The sequence below is a fragment of the Prunus avium genome, chromosome 2, assembly GCF_965620075.1.
Source record: "Prunus avium chromosome 2, drPruAviu1.hap1.1, whole genome shotgun sequence".
Lineage (NCBI taxonomy): Eukaryota > Viridiplantae > Streptophyta > Magnoliopsida > Rosales > Rosaceae > Prunus > Prunus avium.
This window is the reverse complement of record NC_142285.1, coordinates 30,003,640-30,026,957: the sequence shown is the minus strand read 5'-3', so window position 1 is coordinate 30,026,957 and position 23,318 is coordinate 30,003,640. Positions and strand designations below refer to the sequence as shown.

Genomic DNA, 23,318 nt, shown 5'->3' with positions numbered 1-23,318 from the left:
GCAAGGGGAAGAACATGCTCAACTACTCCAGTTTCAAGTATATCGAACCTATGGACAATGTGGTTTTCAAAGAATTTAACTACCTGTGCGCTAGATATTGACCGATAGGATTCGGCCTCGACCCATTTAGTAACATAGTCGGTCGCCACCAAAATCCATGCATGTTGGTTAGACGCGGTCGGGTAGATTATACCGATGATGTCCACGGCCCACCCTCTGAACGGCCATGGTTTGGTGACCGGCTGAAGGGCTTCGGCCGGTACCCTTTGTATGGGGCCGTAGATTTGACATTTAATGCATCCCCTTGCATATTCTATGCAATCTTTTAAAACTGTCGGTCAATAGTAGCCGTGCCTCCGAACTAACCACCTCATCTTGATGCCGGACTGATGGGTGAGGCAAATCCCTTTGTGAGACTCGGGCATAATCACCTGAACGTCTTTGGTACTGGGACATAGGAGCAATAGGTCGTCTGACCCTTTTCGATATAGCTCGTTCTGGTAAAGTAAATAACACCGAGCCCAAAACCGTGTTGTCTTCTCGTGGTTGCCTGAGGGGTCACGCAAATATTTGACTATAGGGTAGCGCCAATCTGTTTCGGCCGTGCTAACCTTATTGGTGACTTCGACCGGAGATACTTGCGTCGTCATTCCTTGTTCGGCCAAAGCCGGCAAGGTGCGCTTCCCAATTTTGATCACACGGTCGTGGTCGCCGTCCGGAATGTTTACACCTGACGCCACCTGGGCCATCTCATTAGCCTCGTGGTTTTCGGCCCGCGGCACGTGGACAAAAGAGATTCTCGAAAACTCATCGGCCGTGTTGAGGGCCGTCACGTAATATGTGGTTAGATTCTCGCTCGTGCATTGGTATTCCCCGGTCAGTTGGTTGATCACCAGCTGAGAATCGCAGTAAACCAAAACGTGAGTCGCCTTCATTTCCTTTAGAATTTCGAGGCCGATGATGAGTGCCTCATACTCGGCCTGATTATTGGTGTATTTGAAATCAAGTTGGAACGCGAATTGCCACCTTTGCCCCTGAGGTGACTCGATCACAACCCCGGCCCCAGATGTGGTCTCGGTACTTGAGCCGTCGAAGTACATGGTCCAGTAATTCTTCTCCATGCAGGCCATGCCGATCTCGACTTCCAACTCTTCCTCTTGCCCTTGAGCCGGGTGGTGAGCCAGAAAATCAGCGAGGGCCTGACCCTTAACCGACTTCTGAGCCACATATTGGAAGGTGAACTCTGATAAAGCCATCGTCCACTTACCACTTCGGCCGCGTATGATTGGTCTGGTGAGCATATATTTAATAAGATTGGTCTTAGAGATGATCTGGACGACCGAAGGGAGCATATAATGTCGTAATTTAGTGGCCGCGAAGTAGAGTGCCAAGCACAGCTTTTCAACGGGTGAGTAGTTTAGCTCGGCCGTGTTAAGGGTGCGGCTGAGATAGTGCACGGCCTGTTCTCGCTCAGACTCGTTGTTCTGGGCCAATAGACAGCCGATAAAGCCTTCAGAAGCCGAGATGTAGAGCCTCAAGGGCTTCCCCCTTCTCGGTGGCATAAGAACCGGCGGTTGAGATAAATATCTTTTGATTTCGTCGAGGGCCGTCTGATGCTCGGCCCCCCATACGAATCTCTCCACATCTTTTAGCTTGAGCAAGGGGGTCAATGGCCGGATCTTTCCTGCCAAGTTGGATATAAAGCGCCTTAAGAAGTTGACTTTGCCGAGAAAGGACTGGAGCTCTTTTTTGGTTTTTGGTGGAGGTGCGGCCATAATAGCCTTGGATTTATTCTTATCCACCTCAATCCCTCGCTGATGGACCAAGAAACCGAGGAAGTTCCCAGCCGTGACACCGAATGCGCACTTCTTGGGGTTCATTTTCAGGTCGTGCACTCTCATCCGGTCAAATGCCTGACGGAGATGCCGCACGTGGTCAGCCTTGGATAGAGACTTAACGACCACGTCGTCAATATAGACTTCGACGATTCGACCAATAAGGTCATGGAAAATGAGGTTCATAGCCCGTTGGTATGTTGCACCGGCGTTTTTCAGACCGAACGGCATGACTACCCATTCGTAGGTTCCGATAGCCCCTGGGCATCTAAACGCCATCTTGTGGACATCGTCCTCGGCGATAAAGATCTGATTGTAGCCAGCGTGGCCGTCCATGAAGGAAAGGAGCTCGTGCTTCGCGGCCCCATCCACCAAGAGATCAGCCATCAGCATGGGATACTCGTCTTTGGGGGTCGCGAGGTTTAGGTTTCTGTAATCGGTGCAAACCCTCAGAGCCCCGGTCTTTTTCAAAACTGGCACGATGTTAGCCAACCATTCAACATACCGAGCCGTACGGATGAAGCCGGCTTTTAGGAGCCGTTCAATTTCCTCTTTGACTTTTAGTTGTACATCGGTCGAGAATCACCTCGGTGGTTGTTGGAACGGTTTAAAACCTTCCTTGATTTTTAACCCATGCTCAACCAAACCTCTCGGCAGTCCAGGCATCTCGTGATAATCCCAAGCAAAACAATCTTTATATTCATGGAGCAGGCCGATAATCTCGGCCTTGAACTCAGGATTCATAAGTTGGCTCACAAAAAGAGGCCGTGGTTCGGCCTCCGTCCCTACATTTATTTCTAGTAAAGGGTCCTGAACTTCAGGGTAGTCATCCTCTATCTTGGCAGGCACCGTTTCCAAGTCGTCGATGGTCAAGACGTCCTCATCATCTGATTCATGGAGGAACTCGATCAAGTTGATAGGTGAGTTCGGCCGCAAGGATTCTTCCGCCCAATGCTCCAGTAGTATTTCTAGCAATTCGGTCACGGCCGCAGCTCCCTCTTCCTTGGTGGCTTTGTCTGTCATCTAGAGGCTAGTAAGGTCGATCAATACTTCGCGCGCAGAATCCTGTCGGACATTCTCGGCTCCTAGCTCCAGCATTTTCTGGGCCGTTGTCCTGGTTGGTCAGCCGCTTGCTTCGTGGCCGGTGAGGACGACCCATCCGACGTCGTCATCGTAGATCCGGGCTTGTACGGCGTTGGCTTCGAACAGTCTCTCATCAGCCGGGTGTATGGATACCTTCTGGCCGTCCCAAAAGAACAATAGTTGAAAAAGGGAAGAGGGTATGCACCCGGACTGATGAATCCAATCGCGACCGAGCAATATGTTGTAGTCTACACTGGACTCGACCACGTAAAAGGCCGCAACTCTCGTCTGGTCGGCCACAGTGATTTTCAACGGCAATACCCCAATGGCCTTGGATTTATCGCCGACGAAGCTGCTCATGACCACGTCGCTAGGGATAAGGTCCTCATTTGATTTGTCTAGCTTTCTCATCAGGGAATATGGGAGAATATTGACCGTTGCACCGCAGTCAACGAAGACTTTGGACATGGGCATCCCCTCGACATGAGCCGAGATGTATAATGGCTTCAAGTGCCGTTACTTGTTCGGTTCATCCCTGGGTATAACCTCGTTAAAAGCTACGACCAATAATTCCTCCTTTGTCTTTGGCCTCTGATCAGACTGCTCTTCTAACACGTCATTGTCCAGGCCGCTGCTCTGTCCCCCTGGGGCCGTGAACTCGGCAGGTAAGACCAACACCATGTTTATATTCACTTCTTTCGGCCCGGGAAAGTTTCCTTTATCAGCTTCCTCTTCGGCCGTGCAGTAATCCTTGGTGAGGGCTCTCTCCTCAACCATCCCAAGAATCCCCTCGTATTCCTCATCGGAGATCCCTAATGTGGGGTCATCGTCGGCCTCGATACCGGAGAAGGGACTAGCAAGGCCGTTAATCACAGGATACGCGGTCCCAGGGATGTTGCTCGTGGGAGTTTTGGCCGTAGAGAGGCCCGAAACCTTGGACTTCCCCTTGAGGGCTCGTTTAGCCTTAGTCAACGCATCTCTAGCCGTTAGGTACTCGTCTAGTCGGCTGACCCGGACCTTTTCCTTGGCCGTCAGACCGAAGATAGAATCGGCTGGGATTACAGTAAAGTATTGGCGAAGGTACTCCAGATTGTCTTTGCTGAAAGGAGCCTTGGCCTCCAATCCTCCTACGTTAGGTCAGTAGCCCAGCATCCCCTTCGCTCTAGCCTCCCGGCTTGCCTGGTATACGGCCTTGATGGCTGTGTCAAATTCTTTGGTAATGAGGAGCCCCTCTGCCTTCGTATTCTTAAGGGCCAGCTCCACGATCTCTCGGTTTTCAGATACCATACCATAAAGGTCAGTGGCAGAGTGATCTTTGTGGAACTCTATGAGGAAGGATAGACCGTTGGCCGAGAATGGGGGGTCCCTTCCGCGGTAAACATCGACGATACCCTCGTCTAGCCTGTCTGGGGCCGCAGCTTTTGGCTCCTTGGGGATGTTTGCTACCCCACGGGGGTCCTTGTCTTGCCGAGGACGCCCTGCTTCCGGGCTCTTAGTGGTAGGTTCCCTGGTTACAGAAGTGCTAGCTAAGAAAGACGGTCGTATGTCCGTAGCCGTCGTCTTCTTCAGGTGTTTGGAACCTTCGACCTGGGCTGACTGCGCCCTGGATCGGCCGATCTCATTCTTGCATCGGTAGCAAAACACTAGCTCTGGTTTGGGCGATAACTCCTCTTCTTTGGCTGGCTTTGTTGTTGACGACGAGCTTCCTGCCGTGGCCTTACCGGGCCGATGCACTTCCCTATATTCGGCCAGAAACTGGGCATTCACCATGTTGATGACCGGCGGAGGGAACGGCTCGGCGTCAACCTTCATGGCGGCCTTCTCTGAGAACTAGAGTTTCTTCTCGTCTATCAGCTTCTGAATAACATCCCGTAGGACGATACAGTTGTTCGTGCTGTGGGACCAGGAGCTATGGTACTTGCAGAATGTCTTCCCTTTGAGCTCCTCGGCCTTTGGAATCTTATGACCGAAAGATAATTTAACCTTCTTTTCGGTCAATAGTAGATCGAAGATACCCTCGGCCCTCATCAGGTCGAAGGTGTAGGCCTTCATTTCTCGGCCGCAAACTTGGCCTCGGGGATCTTGGTTCGGCTATTGTCGGTCTTGACAAGTTCCTTACAGATGAATGGTTTGTCTAGGCTGACTTCGGCCGAGCTTATTTCAATCTTGCCGTCCTTGGTCTCGACTGGGCCGTCTGCCTTGGCGTAGCCGACAATGGGGTTCTTGTAATACATCCCTTTTGAGGCCGTTTTCTTCTGCATTTCTTCCTTCAACAAGGATGCGTATCTGGAACTTCTTCCGATATTCGAATTCCAGCCCTTCTTCGGCCATTTTGACGAACTCCCTTTCTGGTAGGTTCGTTCGGCACCAATTCCTGCACGTCTTGAACCGCTGCAAATAATCACGGGGTGTCTCGTTCGAGGCCTGACTCATCCTTGCCAGCTCGGCTACGGTTATCTCCCGATTAGTCTGGTAAAAATATTCATGGAAGATCCTTTCCATGTCAGCCCAATCCCTTACCGAATTCGGTAGAAGGTTTATAAACCAAGAAAACGCTGTGCCGGTAAGGGAATGAACGAACAATCGGAGTTTCTGGGCGTTTGAGTCAGCCTCCCCACATTGGGTCATGAAACGGCCTATGTGTTCGATGGAAGAAGTATGTCCGTCACCGGAGAACAACATGAATTCTGGCAGTCGATAGTTCCGGGGAAGGAGGGTTCGGTCAATCTTTGGTGGGTACGGCTTAGTATACCTTGGTGCCTTCGGCCGTCTTTGAGCCAGGCCGTCCTCGATCATTCGCCGAACGTCTTCGGCTTGAAGACCCTGGGGGGGCGGCTCCAGCTGGGCCGCGAACGGCCGCTGTACCTGTTGCGCCTCGTTCTGTGGCCTCGTTTGCTGGACCATTTGAACAGGGGGTTCGATCATGGCGACTGAGCCGAACTGCACTTGGTAAGCGTTATGGGCTTGGCCAGAATGTGTATGGTCTACCTGCCGCAAAGGCGTGGCCACCTGCTGCCGGTTTGGGCCACTCTGGTGGTGGGAGCCTGAGTACGTCTGTGTTGCCGTCGGGAAGGCCGAACCGTACTGAAGCTGGGAACCCAACGGGAATATCGGCGTCTGCAATGGCTGCACAACGGCCATAGTATTTTGGCCGTACTGCTGAAATGATGTCGTGGACGCATTGTTCGGGCCGGGCTGTGTTTAGGAGGCCAAGGTATGGACATGGCCGAGTTGTTGGACAGTGGAGTGCGTGGGGCCACTCTGTCCTAACACCACAGCTATCTCGATGTGGCCATACGGCGTCTCTGCCAAGTAGGTCGGGCTGGGATTTGCCCATGTTTGATGGGACTGCCCCCAACTATTCATTGGCGGCTGAAAATGCAGACCATAGCTTGACGTTGGTATGCGGCCAATAGCACCAAGGCTGCTGCCTTCACCATAAGGCTCGGCCCTCTCGCGCTCCTGGCTTCTCTGCCCGGCTCCAGGAGGAGTCGAGGGTGAAGCAATCGGCATCCTCTCTTGAAAGAGGGTTTGCAAATCCGACGAAATTCTGTCCATTGTGGCCATAAAGGAGGTCTCTATCCTGTAGGTCTACCTGGCCATCAACTCTTCCATCTGCGAGTGCTCTTCCATGGCTTCGACCGTACGGGCCGTCACTATCGGAACGCTGACCGAGACGCTTGCCGTTTGCTCGATCTCGGTCGATATTGGCGAAATTGACTCTGGAATTTCCAAAGTCATCTCGGTTTTCTTGTTCTTGAGCTTTGCTTGTGACCTAGTTTCCACCATAAGGCTCCTAATATTACAAGAGTCCCACCGGGCATGCCAAAAAGTGTTGGTTGTTTGCGAATCTTACGGCCTGGTGCTCCGGGCCAAGTGGATCTGCGTCAACACAGGTCGTCCTTCTTGGGTATGGTGTGGTTTGTGTGCGGGCGTGCCAGCACGGTTTACCGTGCGTTTGAGGATGAGTTGATTGGATGGATAGATGAGTGATGCGCCTGTTTGAGTCTTGACTCTTAATCAAACGATTGTGGCCGAGAGAGGAACTGATCTCGGCCGTTAGGTTCACGACCTGAACTACAAGGCCGTTGATGGTGGTGCTGATGGTGGTTTTAGGTGGTGCTCCGGCGCGTCACTGGGTGGCGACGGTCGTATGATATATGGGATGAACGAAAGAGTAACAAAGATGGTGCTCCGGCGCCTTGAAAATCAAAGGTCGTATGATATATTGATGAATGGATTTTCCTACAAACTGCCACTACTCCTAAGAAAGCAAGTAAATGTATTGAAATGGCATTACAAGAATGTAAATGACAAGAAGTAAATGACAGGAAAATATAATCTGCTCCGTGGGAGGCTTGTATTTGGTGTTGAACCCTTTAAATGTAGTTGGAGCTTGCTATTTATAGAGAAGGTCTTGAGGAGACAATGAAGCTGAAAATCTGCATGGTGTGGTTGATCAGAGCTGGTGGGCAGTCGAGTCGGCATTTGGGAACGTGAAGCATGGTGGTGTGACACCCATAAACCCAGGCCGCCGCCCTGGTGGTGGGCTCTGCATCTCGGCCCTTGGAGGAGCATTTAATGCCCTGGTCTGATGGTTGGTGGCTTAGCCTTACAAAATCATGGGATTTTCGCACCTAATCCCTGATTTTACTCACCATATCTGACTTCAATCACGTCCCCTCTTTCTTGGCTCATTAAATGCTCCTACGTGGATTATGGGCTTCCTGCTGTGATCAGAGGCACTACTTCATTAAATGAAGCGTGGGACCATGATGCCACTTGAATTTCCCACTTTGGCCATGTATCTGAGGAGTTTGTCCTCGGCCAATATTACCGAGGCCGTGATGGCTTTGATTTACAAGCTCACTTGTCTTTATCCAAAGGAAGCGAACGATGACTTGGTCGTGGATAGACGCTAGGGCCGAGTTGCTGTTCCTTCGGCCAGCCTCCTTCGGTCAGCTTCCTTGACCGAGATTTATTAGGCACAAACAATAAGTATATTGTACAATAAATAGAATTATTAATTCCGGCATAATATCTTTCTATACCAATTTTACATGGTATCAGAGCAAAGGAAACCCTAACTCTTGTGGGTTTTTTTTCCGTCATTCTCTTCAACCAACAATTTAGATATTTTTCTTGTTTCGCTTATTCTCCATGGGAGACGACGAATAAAGCAAGCCTACAAAGAAAGACGGAGGTTCTGGTGCCTCCAAGGATGGTGGGGCAAATGACGCCAGCAGTCCTCACTTTGTTCATCACTGTGACCATCCGGGTATGGTCCTTGTTCCCAAACTTCTCAACGGAGATAATTACACAATGTGGTGCCGGTCAATTTGCTTATCCCTTGGCACAAAAAATAATCTAGGGTTTGTTGAAGGGACCATGCAAACACCATCCGAGAAGAGCAATCCAGATCACTACTCTTGATGGGTGCAGTGCAACGATATGGTGCTCTCATGGATCCTTAATTCCATTGAACACGAGATCGCCAGTATTGTCATCTACTCGACAATAGAGCATGAGATTTCGGAGGACCTCAAGGAGCGATTTTCTCAAAGCAACGCACCGAGGATTTTCCAACTACAACGAGATATTGCTTCACTCCATCAAAGGCAGGTGTCCGTTGCTAGCTATTTCACCAAAATGAAAGGGTTGTTGGACGAATTGGCTTCCAACAACGATTCGCCGTCATGTTCATGTGGTGCTATGAAGAAGCATCATGAACGAGAGGAATGCAACGCCCTCATGCAGTTCCTGATGGGTTTAAATGAATTATATGGTGCGGTAAGGGGGCAGATTTTATTCATGAATCCTTTGCCAAGCCTTCATAGAGCATATGCGTTGGTTTCGCAAGAGGAAAAACAGAGAGAATTAGGTTCTGCACGGGTTGTAGTTGAAAGCGCAACGATGGTGGTGCGGTACAGTCAGCAACAACAGCAGACTAACAATAATCAACAGCCTAGCATAGGCCAACAACATCAGCATTCAACCTAGCAGCAACAGCAGCAGTCCAGGCCGAATCAGTCGCAATCCAACTCCAATTTCAGCCAACAATCACTTCTTTGTTCTTATTGTGGGGACACAAACCATGCTGTTGAAACTTGTTGGAAGTTGCATGGCTATCCCTCATGGCATAGACTGCACAAATTAGGAGGAGGTAATAACAAATCAAAAGAAGGTGGCGGCTGCAACAAATCTTCTTCAGCAAACCATGTGGATGCAAATCCTAGTTTTTTTTATGTGAAAGCCGTGATGCCCAACCTTACCAATCAACAATATAAGCAAATATGTTCAGTGATGAAAGATAAGGAAAGTGATTCATAGCCTGATTCCCAAGCGAATATTGCTAATTCAGGTTTGTTTACACTTGATTAGATCATTAACAGCGGGGCGACGGATTATATCACGTCTTCCCCTCATTTGCTCACAAATGTGAAGCATTCCACCATACCACCCGTAAAGTTACCAAGAGAGACCAGGCTCCAATTACTGCTACTGGCACTTTGCCACTAAATTCATATTTATTTTTGAAAGATGTGTTGGGGGTTCCCACATTCAAAGTTGACTTGATGTTTGTGAGTAAGATTACAGAGGATTTAACTTGTTCAGTAACTTTCTTCCACAATGGTGTGTTTTGTAGGATTTGGCTATAAGGAGGACGATTGGTCTAGGTAAGCGACATGGAGGCTTGTACTATCTAGTAGCGTTGGCTTCTCCAAATTCCTCTCCAAATAAATCCAATCCATCTTGTCATTTGGCTTTAGCCTCCGCAGATTTATGGCATAGCCGTTCAGGTCACCTATCTTCTGCTCGTTTAAATTTTATGTCCAAAACATTGTTAAAATTCCCTTGTTCTTCAAATGATCTTTGTGATATTTGACCATTGGCCAAATAGACACGACTCCCATTTTCGATTAGTTCCATCTCCTCCTCACATCCTTTCGCACTCATTCACTATGATATTTAGGGCCCGCACAAAATAGCCTCTTTATCTGGGGTACACTATTTTTTAATTGTGGTGAATGATTTTACAAGGTTTACATGGGTTTTTCTCATGCACCATAAAAGTGAAACACGAGCACCTTCGATCTTTTTTTGCCTATACCCAAACACAGTTCAACACCAAAATCAAACAAATACGTGTGGACAATGGGGGAGAATTTTATTCCCTTCGCGATTTTTTCGCAGATAACGGGGTCATTTACCAACGATCTTGCATTTACGCCTCAACAAAATGGGGTCGTAGAAGCAAACATTGCCATCTAATTGAAATGGCTCGGGCTTAACTTTTTCAAGCCCACCTTCCTCTTCGATTTTGGGGAGGAGTGCTTACCGCTGCTCAAATCATTAACCGAATTCCTTCCAAGCTATTTGCCCAACAAACCCCTTTTGAAAAATTATATGGCAAACCACCTTCCTATACACATATGAGAGTCTTTGGGTGTCTTGCTTTTGCCACTAACACCCATCCCACATCCAAATTTGATACTCGAGCCAAAAAAAATACATTTTTTTTTGGGTACCCTAGTGGGCAAAAGGCTTACAAGTTGTATGATCTCGCTACCCACAATTTTTCATCAACAGGGATGTTAATTTTTTTTAGCATCATTTCCCTTTCCACACCATCAGCCCAACCACAAAATCAGTCCAATTACCTATCCTACCCACACCGCAGACCTTGATCTATGCCATCCAACCTTCGGCCCACATGACTTTCCTCCATCTAACCCATATTTTCCCCTGAGCCCAATTCCACACTTCCAAGCCAAGATGAGATAATCTCTCCAGCCACGCCTAACTCTCCAGCCACACCTAACTCTCCAGCCAACCATTCTTATTTTTCTCCTGTGGACCCACCTGTTTCTCCAACCAGTCCTACTACACCATCATCTGCTGCAATTACAAACCCAGAACAACCCGCACCTCTTCCACCTACTACCCTTCTTTCTACCAATCCAACTGTCAGAATCTCTGAGCGTCCCAAACAAGCCCCCGTTTGGCAAAAATATTATGTTCTTAATCACGTACTAGTACCCAGACCCACTTTTTCGTCTTCCTCACCGCCGATCCTGCACAAAGGTACTCGTTATTGCAACTGTTAGTAGTAGTATGGAACCTTCTTGCTTTACAGAGGCTACTGCACATCCCAATTGGCAACAAGCTATGCGCACTGAACTTAAGGCCTTAACATCCAGCAACACATGGACGCTCACTACTTTGCCCTCCGGCAACCAACCCATGTGTTGTAAATGGGTTTACAAAATCAAGCACTGATCTGACAGTTCCATCGAACGCTATAAGGCACGCCTCGTGGTCAAAGGATATATTCAAACTGAGGGGATTGATAATCACAATACCTTCTCACCCACGGCCAAGTTCATTACTGTACATTGTTTGCTTGCTATTGCCGCTGCTCAAAATTGGTCCCTTAGCCAGTTAGATGTTAACAATGCTTTTCTGCATGGAGATCTCCATGAAGAAATTTACATGTCACCTCTTCCTGGTCTCTGGCGACAGGGGGAGAATCTTGTGTGTCGGCTTAACAAATCACTCTATGAGCTCAAGTAGGCATCTAGGCAATGGTTTGCCAAATTCACTGAAGCTGTATTGGCTGCTGGGTTTATCCAATCCAAGACAGATTATTCCCTTTTTACATGCAAGAAAGGTACATCGTTTACAGTCTTGTTGATTTATGTTGATGACATACTAATCACTGGGAATGATCAATAGCAATCTCATCTCTTAAGCAATTTCTACAATCACAGTTCAAAATAAAAGACCTTGGAGATCTCAAGTTTTTTTTAGGGATTAAAGTTTCCCGTTCAAAACAGGGCATATGTATTTCACAAAGAAAATACACCCTTGACATACTCAAAGACAGTGGCATTTCGGGAGCAAAATCGGTAGCCTTTCCCATGGAACAAGGCACCAAACTTTCTGATACATGTGATCTACTCGAAGATCCATCTCAGTTTAAAAGATTGGTAGAGTGCTTGATATATCTCACCATCACGCGGCCCGACATCACATATGCAATAAATGTGCTTAGTCGATTTATGCATGCACCCCGAACGCCGCATATGGAAGCAGCTCTTAGGATACTCAAGTATCTTAAAAATGCCCCAGGGCAAGGTCTATTTTTTTTAGCTGGAAATAACTTGAAGCTATGTGCTTATTGTGATTCTGATTGGGCGGGGTGTCCTATATGACAAGGAGATCCACAACTGGGTATTGCGTATTTCTTGGGAATTAGAGGACTAAGAGACAAAAAACCATCTCATTATCTTCTGCAGAGACAAAATATCGAGCTATGACAAGAGCATGTTGCGAGCTCACTTGGCTACGAAGCCTGTTACATGGCCTACATCTTCCACATCCAGAAGCTTGCAATTCTCCATTGTAACAACAAGGCTGCACTACATATTGCTGCTAATCCAGTCTTTCATCATAGAACTCGTCATATAGAGATGGATTGCCACTTTATCAGAGACAAGATACAGGATGGTGCAATCGCTACCAAGTTCATACCTTCTTCGCATCAACTAGCAAACATGTTCACAAAACCCTTGGAAAAAGATCCCTTCTTATCCATGCTAGGCAAGTTGGGGGAGTTCTTGATATCCACTCTCCAACTTAAGGGGGAGTTCTTGATATCCACTCTCCAACTTAAGGGGGAGTGTTGGAAAGTAATCAATACCCGATTCTACGGGAACTAGAATAGGAAAAACTTCTCTGTAATTGTTTGACTTTTCCTAGAATTGCTGTACAATTCTTTTCCTAGTTAGGCTCTGTATATTTCCCTAGTTAGGCTTGCATTCTCCCTGTATAAGTATATTGTATAATCAATAGAATTATTAATTCTGGCATAATATCTTTCTATACCAATTTGACAGCTTAGTCCATTAGTTTACACTATACTACAGATGATCAATTCTATAACTAAATTACTAGGAATGGATGGATTGATGGATGCATCAGATTCTGAATTTAAGAAATATATATCATCTACTTGTTGAGATGCTTAATTTGTGTTTTAATGTAATGACGTGTTTAATTCCTTCACTAATCAACATCATCTACGTAGAGTAGAGTTTTATGATCTATTTGCATTCAAAGAATATTGAGGATATATATGATCAGATAGAAAAAAAAAAGGAAAAAAAAAAACAGAAAAGAAAGTAATTTTGCTCTCATACGGATTGGATTAAGCAAGGAAAAAACATGTCATCGCATATGGCAGTCCGGTGGGTTGGATTTGGAACACATGCTGAAAAGACCATTGCTGGGTTCAAAATTTCAAATAGATAACTGTCTTCTTATTTATTTATTTATTTATTTCTTTGTTTTTAAAGAATAGTCCAAAAAAAAAGAAGGATTTTTTGTTGATATGTCACCTAAACTTATACCTCAGTTTCAATTTGTCACCTTAAAAAAAATTTTAAGAGAAACGTCACCTAAATTTTTCGAAATCTATGATTTCTAACTTTAACACCATCCAATTTTCCATCCATTATTAAGATTTCCATTTTCAACAGAAAAAAAAAAGATAAATTTTTTTTGGGGGCCTAACCATGAATTTTCCTTGTTTCATTAGAAAATACTTCAAACTAGAAAAAAAAAAAAAAAGGGGACAAATGCAAAATAATTTCTTAATATGGCATGTTAACGTTCAAAATAGAATTATCAGAATCTGTTTATATAGAGAATAATTTGTGGAGTCAATCTTGAGAAACGTTGTTAATTGCTTATGATAAAAAAGCAATGCAACTGTTCACTTATTGGAAATATTTTCATTACAAAGCTATAAAAGTGTTCTAGAGAGTTCAAATTATGAAAGCTATAACACGAGTTACCCAGCCCACCACTTGACCTAATTATTTAAAATAATAATCAGACTAGAAACCAATCAAGCTTTACATGAGAGACTTAATGGTTCCAATGATGGAGAAAACCAGCACAAAGACTCCAAGAATAGTTGAACTGCCCGTCCAAAGATCCTTGAAGTAAACTCGTTTCAGGGTCGAAATGTTACGGTTGTAGAAGCTGATCTCGTAGTGCTCCTTAAGCTGATTACAGATATCTGCATAGCAGGATCTACTAACCGTAACCTGCTCACAAAGTGAATTAATCAGCTTCACCACTGCGTTGCTGCTGCCTAGCAAGTTAACTATAACTTCGCTTTCAATCAGCACTTTCACATCTTTCACAGTGTCCACAAGCTGATCCAGCATCAAAAAGTAACTGCAAACATAAGCCGTCTCTGCGTACATAAACTGCTCCAAGGCCATCACATTTCGAATAACGCATTCTACCTCATACCTTGCCCTAAATTTTGTAAGCTTCAAGTTCATATTTCTAAAACATGCCATTTTAAAATTACATTTGTGGTCCTCACCTCTTTTTATGACGAAGCGTTCACTACCTTCATTTGGCCAAAACTTCACCCCTGCTTCCTTCAGCTTTCTTACTTCGTATATAGTTTTGGTACGGATGTACTCGCCATTTCCTTTCCAAGTCATGTTTTCTGGCCACATAAAATATCTTACCAAGTCAGTGAAATGTTTCACTTGTACTCCATTCTCAATGGGTTGTAACTTCGTGTATTCCCGAAAGAACTCACAAGTAAGCTTAAGAAAGGGGTGATCATAAGCAGGTTCGGTTTTCTCAATCCCTATAGGAAGATCATCAGAAGGGGTCGAGCGGGAAAATGGAAAACAAGGCTGGAAGCAAGGCAAGCAGTGCTGCAGGTCATCCGCCTCTTCTTTCTCCTGAACATTTTTTCCGGGGTTGGAACTGGAATAGGTGGGGTTGGCAAAGTGATATAGCGCTTGAAGAAGAGGATAAGGAAGCTGATTTTCCAAGAGTATCAGGTCCTGCTCGACAGCTTTCCTCAGCAATGGCGATCTTAAAAGGTAATAATTTTCATTCTTTTCGGTTTGACAGTTAACGTTCCTCAAAAAGAGCTCAAGGATGAAGCAGGCATCAATTAGAATTACCTTCACAAAGTCAATATCAAGCTCAAAGGCCCCTGCATAACGACCACGAATGTCACCTTCTCTCTCACGGATGAAGTTTTCTAGTTCCTCCTCTTTCTTCGAAGTTCGCTGGCAGAAATTCTCATAATATTCCTTTTTATGGCTTTCCATGTCCCCCAGTTTCGGATTGCCATGGTGGAAAGGGCCTATTGAAATCAATTGAGGAGTGTATGCTTCATCTTTTACATTCCGGAGTCTGCTAGGAATCCGGTAGATACACCGGTGCTCCGAGAACTTAACAGGGTCATTGCATTTTTTTTCACTTTGATCAGTTTTCTTCGCCATTTGTGAAGCCATCATCTTTGTCCTGGTGACCACAAGAATACAACAGTGTTTTATTATTGCAAAAGTGATTGTAATTAAATTTCCAGCCAAGCATCTAGGAAAGGATTCACTTTTGTAATTTGTTCATCAACAGTCTTACATGCACCAAAAAGCTTTCACGAACCTATAAATGATAAGGCTTTTCATTAATAGGCCCATCTTAGCATGATATATTATATAATTACCCATAAAACTAATTAGAAAATGACAAGTAGCTAGTTTTGGGTTTTTCCCTCTAAATAGGCTCTATATACATAATTGTACGTATAATATATCATACTAAAAACCAGGAACTAGTATGCAAACATAGTCTGTTCGATAAAACTAAAATGATGATAACAGGATTCAAAAGAATGATCCTAAAAGGAAGATTCCAAAGAGTACAAATAACAAAATATATTCAAGAAAAAGATTTATATATTCTCAAAAAAATTTCACTAGCTGCATAAAGACTCGTTCTATATTTCCCTCCTTACCCATAAGGAGGAACTTCACCTTATCTTTTATTGTGGCTCAACCACAAATTGATATGTGTCCTCTCTTTTTTAATTGTCAAAACAACAAAAAAACGGAAACAGCAGGTATATCTTACAGTTGCTGAACTCAGAAGTTCTTGAGTACTCCTCGATCACCACAATCTTGTTCTTGTAGGCTTTTAATCCATCGTACGTTCTACTATTTATATTGATCACAGCATGCAAGTGTAAATTAATTAAAGTTAAACCAAGACTAAAAGCAAACTTAAAAAAATACTGGTGTTAAGTAAACTAACCACGTTCAAATTTTGAGAGTTTTAAAAAAAAAACACTCAAGCAGATGATTGGCTATCGCCAGGGTGGCAGCCAAGTACCTCCTAACTTCTAGTAATTCTCTCCAAAAATATGTAAAATGCAGTAGTTCACACGTTGGACTTGAAAACAAAAACTATACTATAATTTTCATCGCAATTCTTGTGATATATATAATTGCATACCGATCTGTCCCATATGGAAAAGGAAAAGAAAAAAAACTTATTGCCTATCTGTCAATTGATATAAATAACTATAAGACTTTTTACTTTGACAAAAAAAAGAGGACTTTTTTATGTGGGTAAGGGGTAGAGTGGGGGATTGAACAATCATATATATATATATATATATATATATATATATATATATATATATAGGTTAGGATGGAGGGACACACATTTTTTATATACATTATGGCACATTTTTTATACACATTATGGCACACTTTTATGATCGTTAGATTGAAAAGTATCCAATGGCTGAGATTGCATGCACATTATGGCACATTTTTTTATACACATCATGGCACACTTTATGATCGTTAGATTGAAAAGTATCCAATGGCTGAGATTGCATATAGCATAAATGTACTAATTTTCTTTTTAACAATTAATAAACATTTATTTTTTATCTAAAAACAATAATTAATAGACATTGGAAATGACAAAACTCTAGACGGAACATATGGAAATGAGGTAAAGTGAAACAAATTGAGTTTCAGGAGGTAAAGTGACACAAATTGAGTTTCATCACTACTACAAAAAATACTTTGCGTGACGAAATAAGTTTGTTGCGCAAAATACAATTTCATCGCACAAAACCTGTGCGACGAACTGTTGGTCGCGCAAAGCTCGTGAAGATAGGGTTTGCGCGACGAAACCTAATCTTCGTCGCTCAGAGCTACTTCGCGCGACGAAACCTAATCTTCGTCACGCAGAAATATTTCAAAATTTTTAATTTTTGTGTTTTAAAATTTTATAATTACAATAAACTAATTTAATAGTTTGGGCGACGAAATATTTTTTCGCACAAGGTTTTTAACTTTTTGTTTGATTATTTCTATTACATTAATTTAATTATATTATTTTTTTCAAATTTCTACTTTTTAAATTTAATTTAATTGTATGATTTTATTTTTTTAATTACTTTAGTTTAAATTGGCATATTCAAAATAAAATTACATATGAAAAATAGTGATCAAATTATCCAATATATATATATATATATATATATAATATTAAAAATGTACACATAAATTAACAAAGTATAGTAATAAAATCCTAATACAAGCCTATTGTGGTGGTAGTGGCGGAGGATATGTTTCGATAGTGTCCCAATCCTCAACTTTAGCCATCAAAGTCTCGACGATTCGCTACAAAAAAACAAATGGTCAAATAACAAAAAAAATAACATAAAATAATAACAAAAAATTGGCATAATATCCCCTAAAATTGTTGAAATTGATACTTAGGTGACGAGGGGTAAATTTAACTAAACAAACAAGACACAACAAGTCAACAAGCAAGAGAACACACAGAGTATGCCACAGAGTACTTGCAGTCCTAGAAGATTACTAGTGACAACCTAGGCACTCAGAAGGACCCATTAATTTAGGCATCCCCTGTGCTAGCAACAACTATGGTGAAAGTGTGTGAAGTCATCAATATCAAGTAAACAGCAAACAGCAGATATAGATGACTAGTCAACCACCAAGAACAGAAACCCAAATAAATTTACAGATATGCAAAACAGGTTTTGTTTACCCAGAAACCCACCATTGGGAAAAACTGGGAGTCATCAACCGACTAGGAAATCTACTAAGTAGAAAAAAGATTCTTACAAAGGAATACAAGCAAGCTCAAGCAAAAACCTAGATCTATTTAGGAAGATGAGCTTTACCTCCTTTGTGCAATCTTCTTCTCCAACTTAGCAAAGCTTGAAGCTCAGTTCATCATGGCAATGGCAGCTCCTTCTCCAGCTCGATCATCCCATGGCACTACCTTGCAAGCTCCAACTTAGAACGAAACCAAACTTTGGATTCAAGGGAGAAAGACCAATTTCTTCAAGAAACCATACTCTTGAAGAAATCAGTCACGAATCCGATCTAGATCAATATGAGAGAATGATTTAAATAGCTAGATGCAGATTCATATTTCAAAAGCAGTTTTTCAAAAAGAAATCAATTAGAAAAACTCATAGTTGAAATAAATGGTTTACTCTTGAGAAGGAAGAAGAGAAAGATGGCAAGCCAATCTTTCCAAAACTTCCACACAAAAGAGGCGGCTTCCCAATTGGGAATCCACTTGCCTTTACAGACAAAAGAATCCCTTAGGTCAGACTGACACATGGCAGCAGGGAGAGAAAAAGAGAATAGGACAAAACAGATATTTAATCAGCTGGAAATCGCACTGAACAAAGATGACTAGTTAACTTTTATGAAAACAGTTTTAATGCATGATATGCAATGCATGATTTTACCTTTGTCAAATTGCTTGAACCTCCATAGGATAGATGAGATTTAAGAACACTTAGAGATGCTAATCTTAATCTATCCTTGAGCTTGATAAATACATATAAAAGTCCTATTACAAAAATGTCAAGGGAAGCCAAAAGAATTAATCAAAATTCATACATTAACAATTGTTATACCCCAAATCCAACCCAAACTCCAATCCTCACCCTATACTCAACCCCAAACCCCGCACAAACTCAAAACTAACACCAAAAACACATATTATTGAAAAAAATTTAACATTTGGAGAGAATATACCTTTTGGAAAGACAGAGAGAGTGAGAATGAGAGGGAGAAGTGAATGTGAGAGAATGAGAGAGAGAGAGAGAGAGAGAGAGAGAGAGAGAGAGAGAGTGAGATAAGAGAGTGAGTGTGAGTGAGAGATAGTGAAAAGAGAGATGAGAGAGTGAGAGATAGTGAAAAGAGAGATGAGAGATTAAGTGAGAGATAGTGAAGAGAGAGATGAGAGGGTCGGATTTGGGGAGAGGGAAAGAGAGAGGAGAGGTAAGACTAGAGAAAGACATTGAGAAAATGGTGGAGGAGTTATTTTGGTTTTAAAAACCATATCACTTTGCACGACGAAATATTGGTCGCACAAAGTCTTAAAAAAAATTTCTGCCCCCCATTTTTGGTGCCCGCCCAAATTTTTAGAGTTTTGAACGACGAATTGTTGGTCGCGCAAAGTTTTGTGAGATGAAAAATTGGTTCGTAGCGCAATATTTATAAAAATAATTGTTATGAATAATAAAAAATAAAATAATTTTATGTTACGATTTAAAATATAAATAAGGTTTAGGCGACCAAATGTGTTTTCATCGCGCAAAGAAAATAATAAACAATAAAGAAATAATTTAGTTTAACAATATAAAATATAAAAATAAGTAAACAAGGGTTAGGCGACGTTGATATTCATTGAGCAAAGTTTTCAAAAAATAATAAAAACTTATGAAAACATCTATAGCTTAAAATTTATAATATATAATTAAATAAAAAAATTAATTTGTTTGCCTGACGCATGTTTACATTATGACGTCGTGCTATTGGTTTTTGCACAACGACCCCATTGTTATATTTAAAAAAAATATATATAATTATAAATTTTACTAAAAATGTGACTTTACTCCCTTCAAATTCAAAAAAAAAAATTTATATAAAACCCACAATAATATATTTTTCTAACAAAAACCCAATCCTAACTACAATAATAAATTTAAAGCTACTAATAAATATATATACTATTCAATTCTTAAGTGTTATACGTACAAAATAAATAAATTTAACGCTACTTAATAAATAAATAAATATATATATATATACACACACCATTCAACGATCCAACCGTCAAACTTGTTTGTATATACTTTGAGATCGTATACCCCAAAAATCGCAAAAAACAAATATTCAGAAATCTAGTAACAGGACAAAACTTTTCGACGGTTATAAATGAAAAATCACGATTTAACGGTTATTTTAACTTCGATTTTGATAATTTTTTACAGCTACACTCCTTGACCCTATATGAATACAATGACTGAATTTGATCTTCAATTTAAAATATTTACACTAGTGGATACCACAAAATCTTATGTTATATTTAACGAAAGTATAAATAAACTCTTAATTGTTAGTGAATATATTGTTTTGATGGCATACGCATTCTATGAAACTAGTTTCAACGATCCAACCATCAAACTTGTTTGTTTATACTTCGAGATCATATATGCCAAAAATCGGAAAAAATAAACATTCAGAGATTAAGTAATAGGACAAAACTTTTCGACGGTTATAAACGAAAAATCACAATTTAACGGTTATTTCAATTTCGATTTTGATAATTTTTTACCGCTACACTCCTTGATCCTATATGAATATGATGAACTAATTCAATCATCAATTTAAAATATATATTTTCTAACAAAAACCCAATCCGAACTACAATAATATATTTTTCTAGCAAAAATTCAATCCGAACTAAAATAATAAATTTAAAGCTACTTAATAAATATATATACCGTTTAATTTCTTAAGTGTTATGCATACAAAATAAAAATAAATAATAAAAATTGGTTTAGGCGACGAAATATTTGAATTACGTCATGCAAAGATTTTAAAAAATAATTATTTTATTTTATTTATTTTTGTAAAGACAAATAATTTATTATTATTATTTATTTTTGTAAAGACTTTGCGTGATGAAACACACTTCGTCGCTCAAGAATTTGTGCAACGAATTTTTCATCGTGCAAGGATTGTTTTTTACTAGTATGCAAGAGAAAAATGAGAATACAATTAAGTTTTCTCTTATATGATGGGTTGTCTATTACGTTCCTCATCTATTCTAGGCTTTGGATTATACAAGGACTCTGGCACTGTGGCCACATTTCCTGCAGAGCTTAGCAGACGCAGATTTTGACTTCGGGCTGGAGGCTGAATTTGGGTCTAAATCCTCCTTTCATGTCATCTGTAGAAAAGAAATTAGTGAATTTTTATTCATCTATTTGATTGAAAATGTTTTTTATTTATTTTTTATAATGAAATTAGTCAGCTCACTTAACAGGCTAAACTGTGGTGGGCATCTATACCTCAAAAGTCTTTTATTTTATTTTTTTTCCCTTTATTTTCTTGTGTAAGATTCATTGGAAAGATAGTCATCGAAATGTGTCCAGTCCAGTGATGACATTTCGATGAGTATAAAGGCAAAAACAAAATAAAACCAGGTTTTTCTTTTGTGCCAAACACCCAGTTTTTTTGCCTTTATACTCGTTGAAATGTCTATTTTTCACCCATAAAAAACCCAGTTTAAAACATAAATACGAACTAGGTCATTTTGTCCAGAACAGAACACATACTCAGATTTCTGCATAAATGCAGATTTCATCAACATCCATCTCATTCTTTGGCATTCAGTTCTAATCAGCTTTAAACACCAAAACAGTCCCAAATTTAAGATAAAATGACTGTTATCCTCAACAAACTCATAATTATCCAACACACGCAACTACCAAGGCCACAAACTTGAAAGTAGAAACTTACCCAACTTCCACTTCAACCCAAAATTACTCTGAGTTCTCTGTAGGTTCAGCCCAAGGTAGATTCTTCACCTAGTGTATTTGCATGTCATCAAATAACATCCGACATCACTTACACAATCTCACTTAGATCAATGTACACTGTACTAGAATTCCAGCAGCAAGTATGGCAAACAAATCTTACCTTAAAAGCTCCAAAGTAATCCACAACCTTCAATGAGCTGCCTAGTGACCACCATTCTCCCAAACCACACATGGAAACAAGAGATTAAAGCTTAATCAGTCACTAACTCAGAAAGAGGAAATTTTCGAAACTTAACCAAATTCAAGAATGGTTTACCTTATCTTGTAGAGCTCGTTCATATGATCCTAAAGGCGGAAACGGCGCAAGAATTGGAGTTGTAGAATGAAAGTTATGGGAGAAGGAAGTTTGAAGGAGAAAGAAGGGAGAGAATGGGTTTCTGGAAAGAGAAACTCATGAACCACCAACATACACATGGGGAAAGTGTTGAGAATTAATGACTAACTCACTGCCCTTTTAAGATCTTGTTGTTGATGGACTTTGGACAAAGAACTCAATGATGGATGAGTCTTACACACACACACAGAAATTAACCAAGCACAAATGACACAAGTGTTTATAGAGGTTCAGCAAATTGCCTACATCCTCTTTGGTGATCACCTTGAGAAATTTCACTAATGAAGATAGGTTACAACTTTGGTTTACAAAGGAAACCCCCTTAGAACACTACCCTCACAATCTGTTTCTCTCACACCCTTGCTCAACACCTTGATACACTTAGAGAACTCTCTTGCTCTCCCCTTAGTTTTTCTGAACACACAACTAAAACTTCAGCTCTAACTCAACTTGGAATACCAGCTTCTTCCACTTACAATTATTCAACTTGTTTTCTCCTCTTGTGTTATCTTACTTCACCCCATTTCCTACACAAGCCAATAGACAAGAGATAAGATATCAGCTTGTCCTCCACGTTCTTCCCTTTAGTCACCACTTAGACTAAATGTCAGATCAAGTAGGTAAATAGAATCCAACTCAGCCACCTCCCACTTACACCAGAAAATGGAGAGTGATATCTTTGAAATAAGATAACCAATTAGCCATGAGTGCTCTCCCAACTATCCAGCAGGTAGTCAACGTTCATTTAACTCAGAAGTGACCCACTAAGCCTCTGAAATCTTGTGGAAAGCGATAGCCATTGAAAACACTGTTGAAAACGCGTAAGAAATCGTCACAGCACGACTGGGACGACCGGTCGCCAGGAACTGGCGACCGGTCGCTTTTGTTTTTTCCTCCAGACCTTGAATCTGCTTCTAAACGACCGGTCGCAAATGCTAAGCGACCGGTCGCTAGCTTCCTGCGACCGGTCGCAAAGAACTGGCGACCGGTCGCTCGTTGATGTTGCTCCAGACTTCGAATCTGCTTCAAAACGACCGGTCGCAAATGCCTAGCGACCGGTCGCTTTTAGGCAGATTCAAAATCTTCCTTTCAGCGCCAAAACCAACCTTGTATCCTTAGGTGAGCCATTTTCCCAACAATCTCCACCATGGCGAGCCTAATACTCCTTGTGGACATCATTGCCTTCTAGGACATCTGTAATGTCTTGAGAATCGTCCTAATAACTCTCAAGAACTCCACCTCAATCTTTAGCATGTAACAAGATTGAGCAAGCTCAAACAATGCTTGA

General features: G+C 41.8%; 3 protein-coding genes and 1 long non-coding RNA gene across 4 annotated transcripts; 1 reads left to right on the top strand and 3 right to left on the bottom strand.

The window, feature by feature from the left end:
- Positions 1–2,957: 2,957 nt before the first annotated feature.
- LOC148296820 (uncharacterized) lies at positions 2,958–3,392 on the bottom strand. Its single transcript, XM_088248639.1, has one exon. The coding sequence runs from the start codon at positions 3,390–3,392 to the stop codon at positions 2,958–2,960; it is 435 nt and encodes a 144-aa protein (XP_088104765.1).
- A 4,977-nt stretch (positions 3,393–8,369) lies between these two features.
- LOC148296819 (uncharacterized) lies at positions 8,370–8,918 on the top strand. The gene has a single exon (XM_088248638.1). The coding sequence runs from the start codon at positions 8,370–8,372 to the stop codon at positions 8,916–8,918; it is 549 nt and encodes a 182-aa protein (XP_088104764.1).
- A 4,919-nt stretch (positions 8,919–13,837) lies between these two features.
- LOC110755468 (UPF0481 protein At3g47200-like) lies at positions 13,838–15,244 on the bottom strand. Its single transcript, XM_021956681.2, has one exon. It carries the CDS (start codon positions 15,242–15,244, stop codon positions 13,838–13,840), a length of 1,407 nt encoding a protein of 468 aa, XP_021812373.2.
- Positions 15,245–20,828: 5,584 nt separating this feature from the next.
- On the bottom strand, positions 20,829–22,112 carry LOC148296818 (uncharacterized). The gene is made up of 4 exons (XR_015833550.1): positions 21,953–22,112; positions 21,797–21,852; positions 21,617–21,684; positions 20,829–21,044 (listed from the first exon to the last, which is right to left on the bottom strand). It is a non-coding gene; the product is annotated as an uncharacterized LOC148296818 (long non-coding RNA).
- Positions 22,113–23,318: the final 1,206 nt, after the last annotated feature.

Coding starts and splice junctions, on each gene's coding strand:
- LOC148296820 (XM_088248639.1), bottom strand. CDS start 3,392: ATGCCCATGTCCAAAGTCTTCGTTGACTGCGGTGCAACGGTCAATATT.
- LOC148296819 (XM_088248638.1), top strand. CDS start 8,370: ATGGTGCTCTCATGGATCCTTAATTCCATTGAACACGAGATCGCCAGT.
- LOC110755468 (XM_021956681.2), bottom strand. CDS start 15,244: ATGGCGAAGAAAACTGATCAAAGTGAAAAAAAATGCAATGACCCTGTT.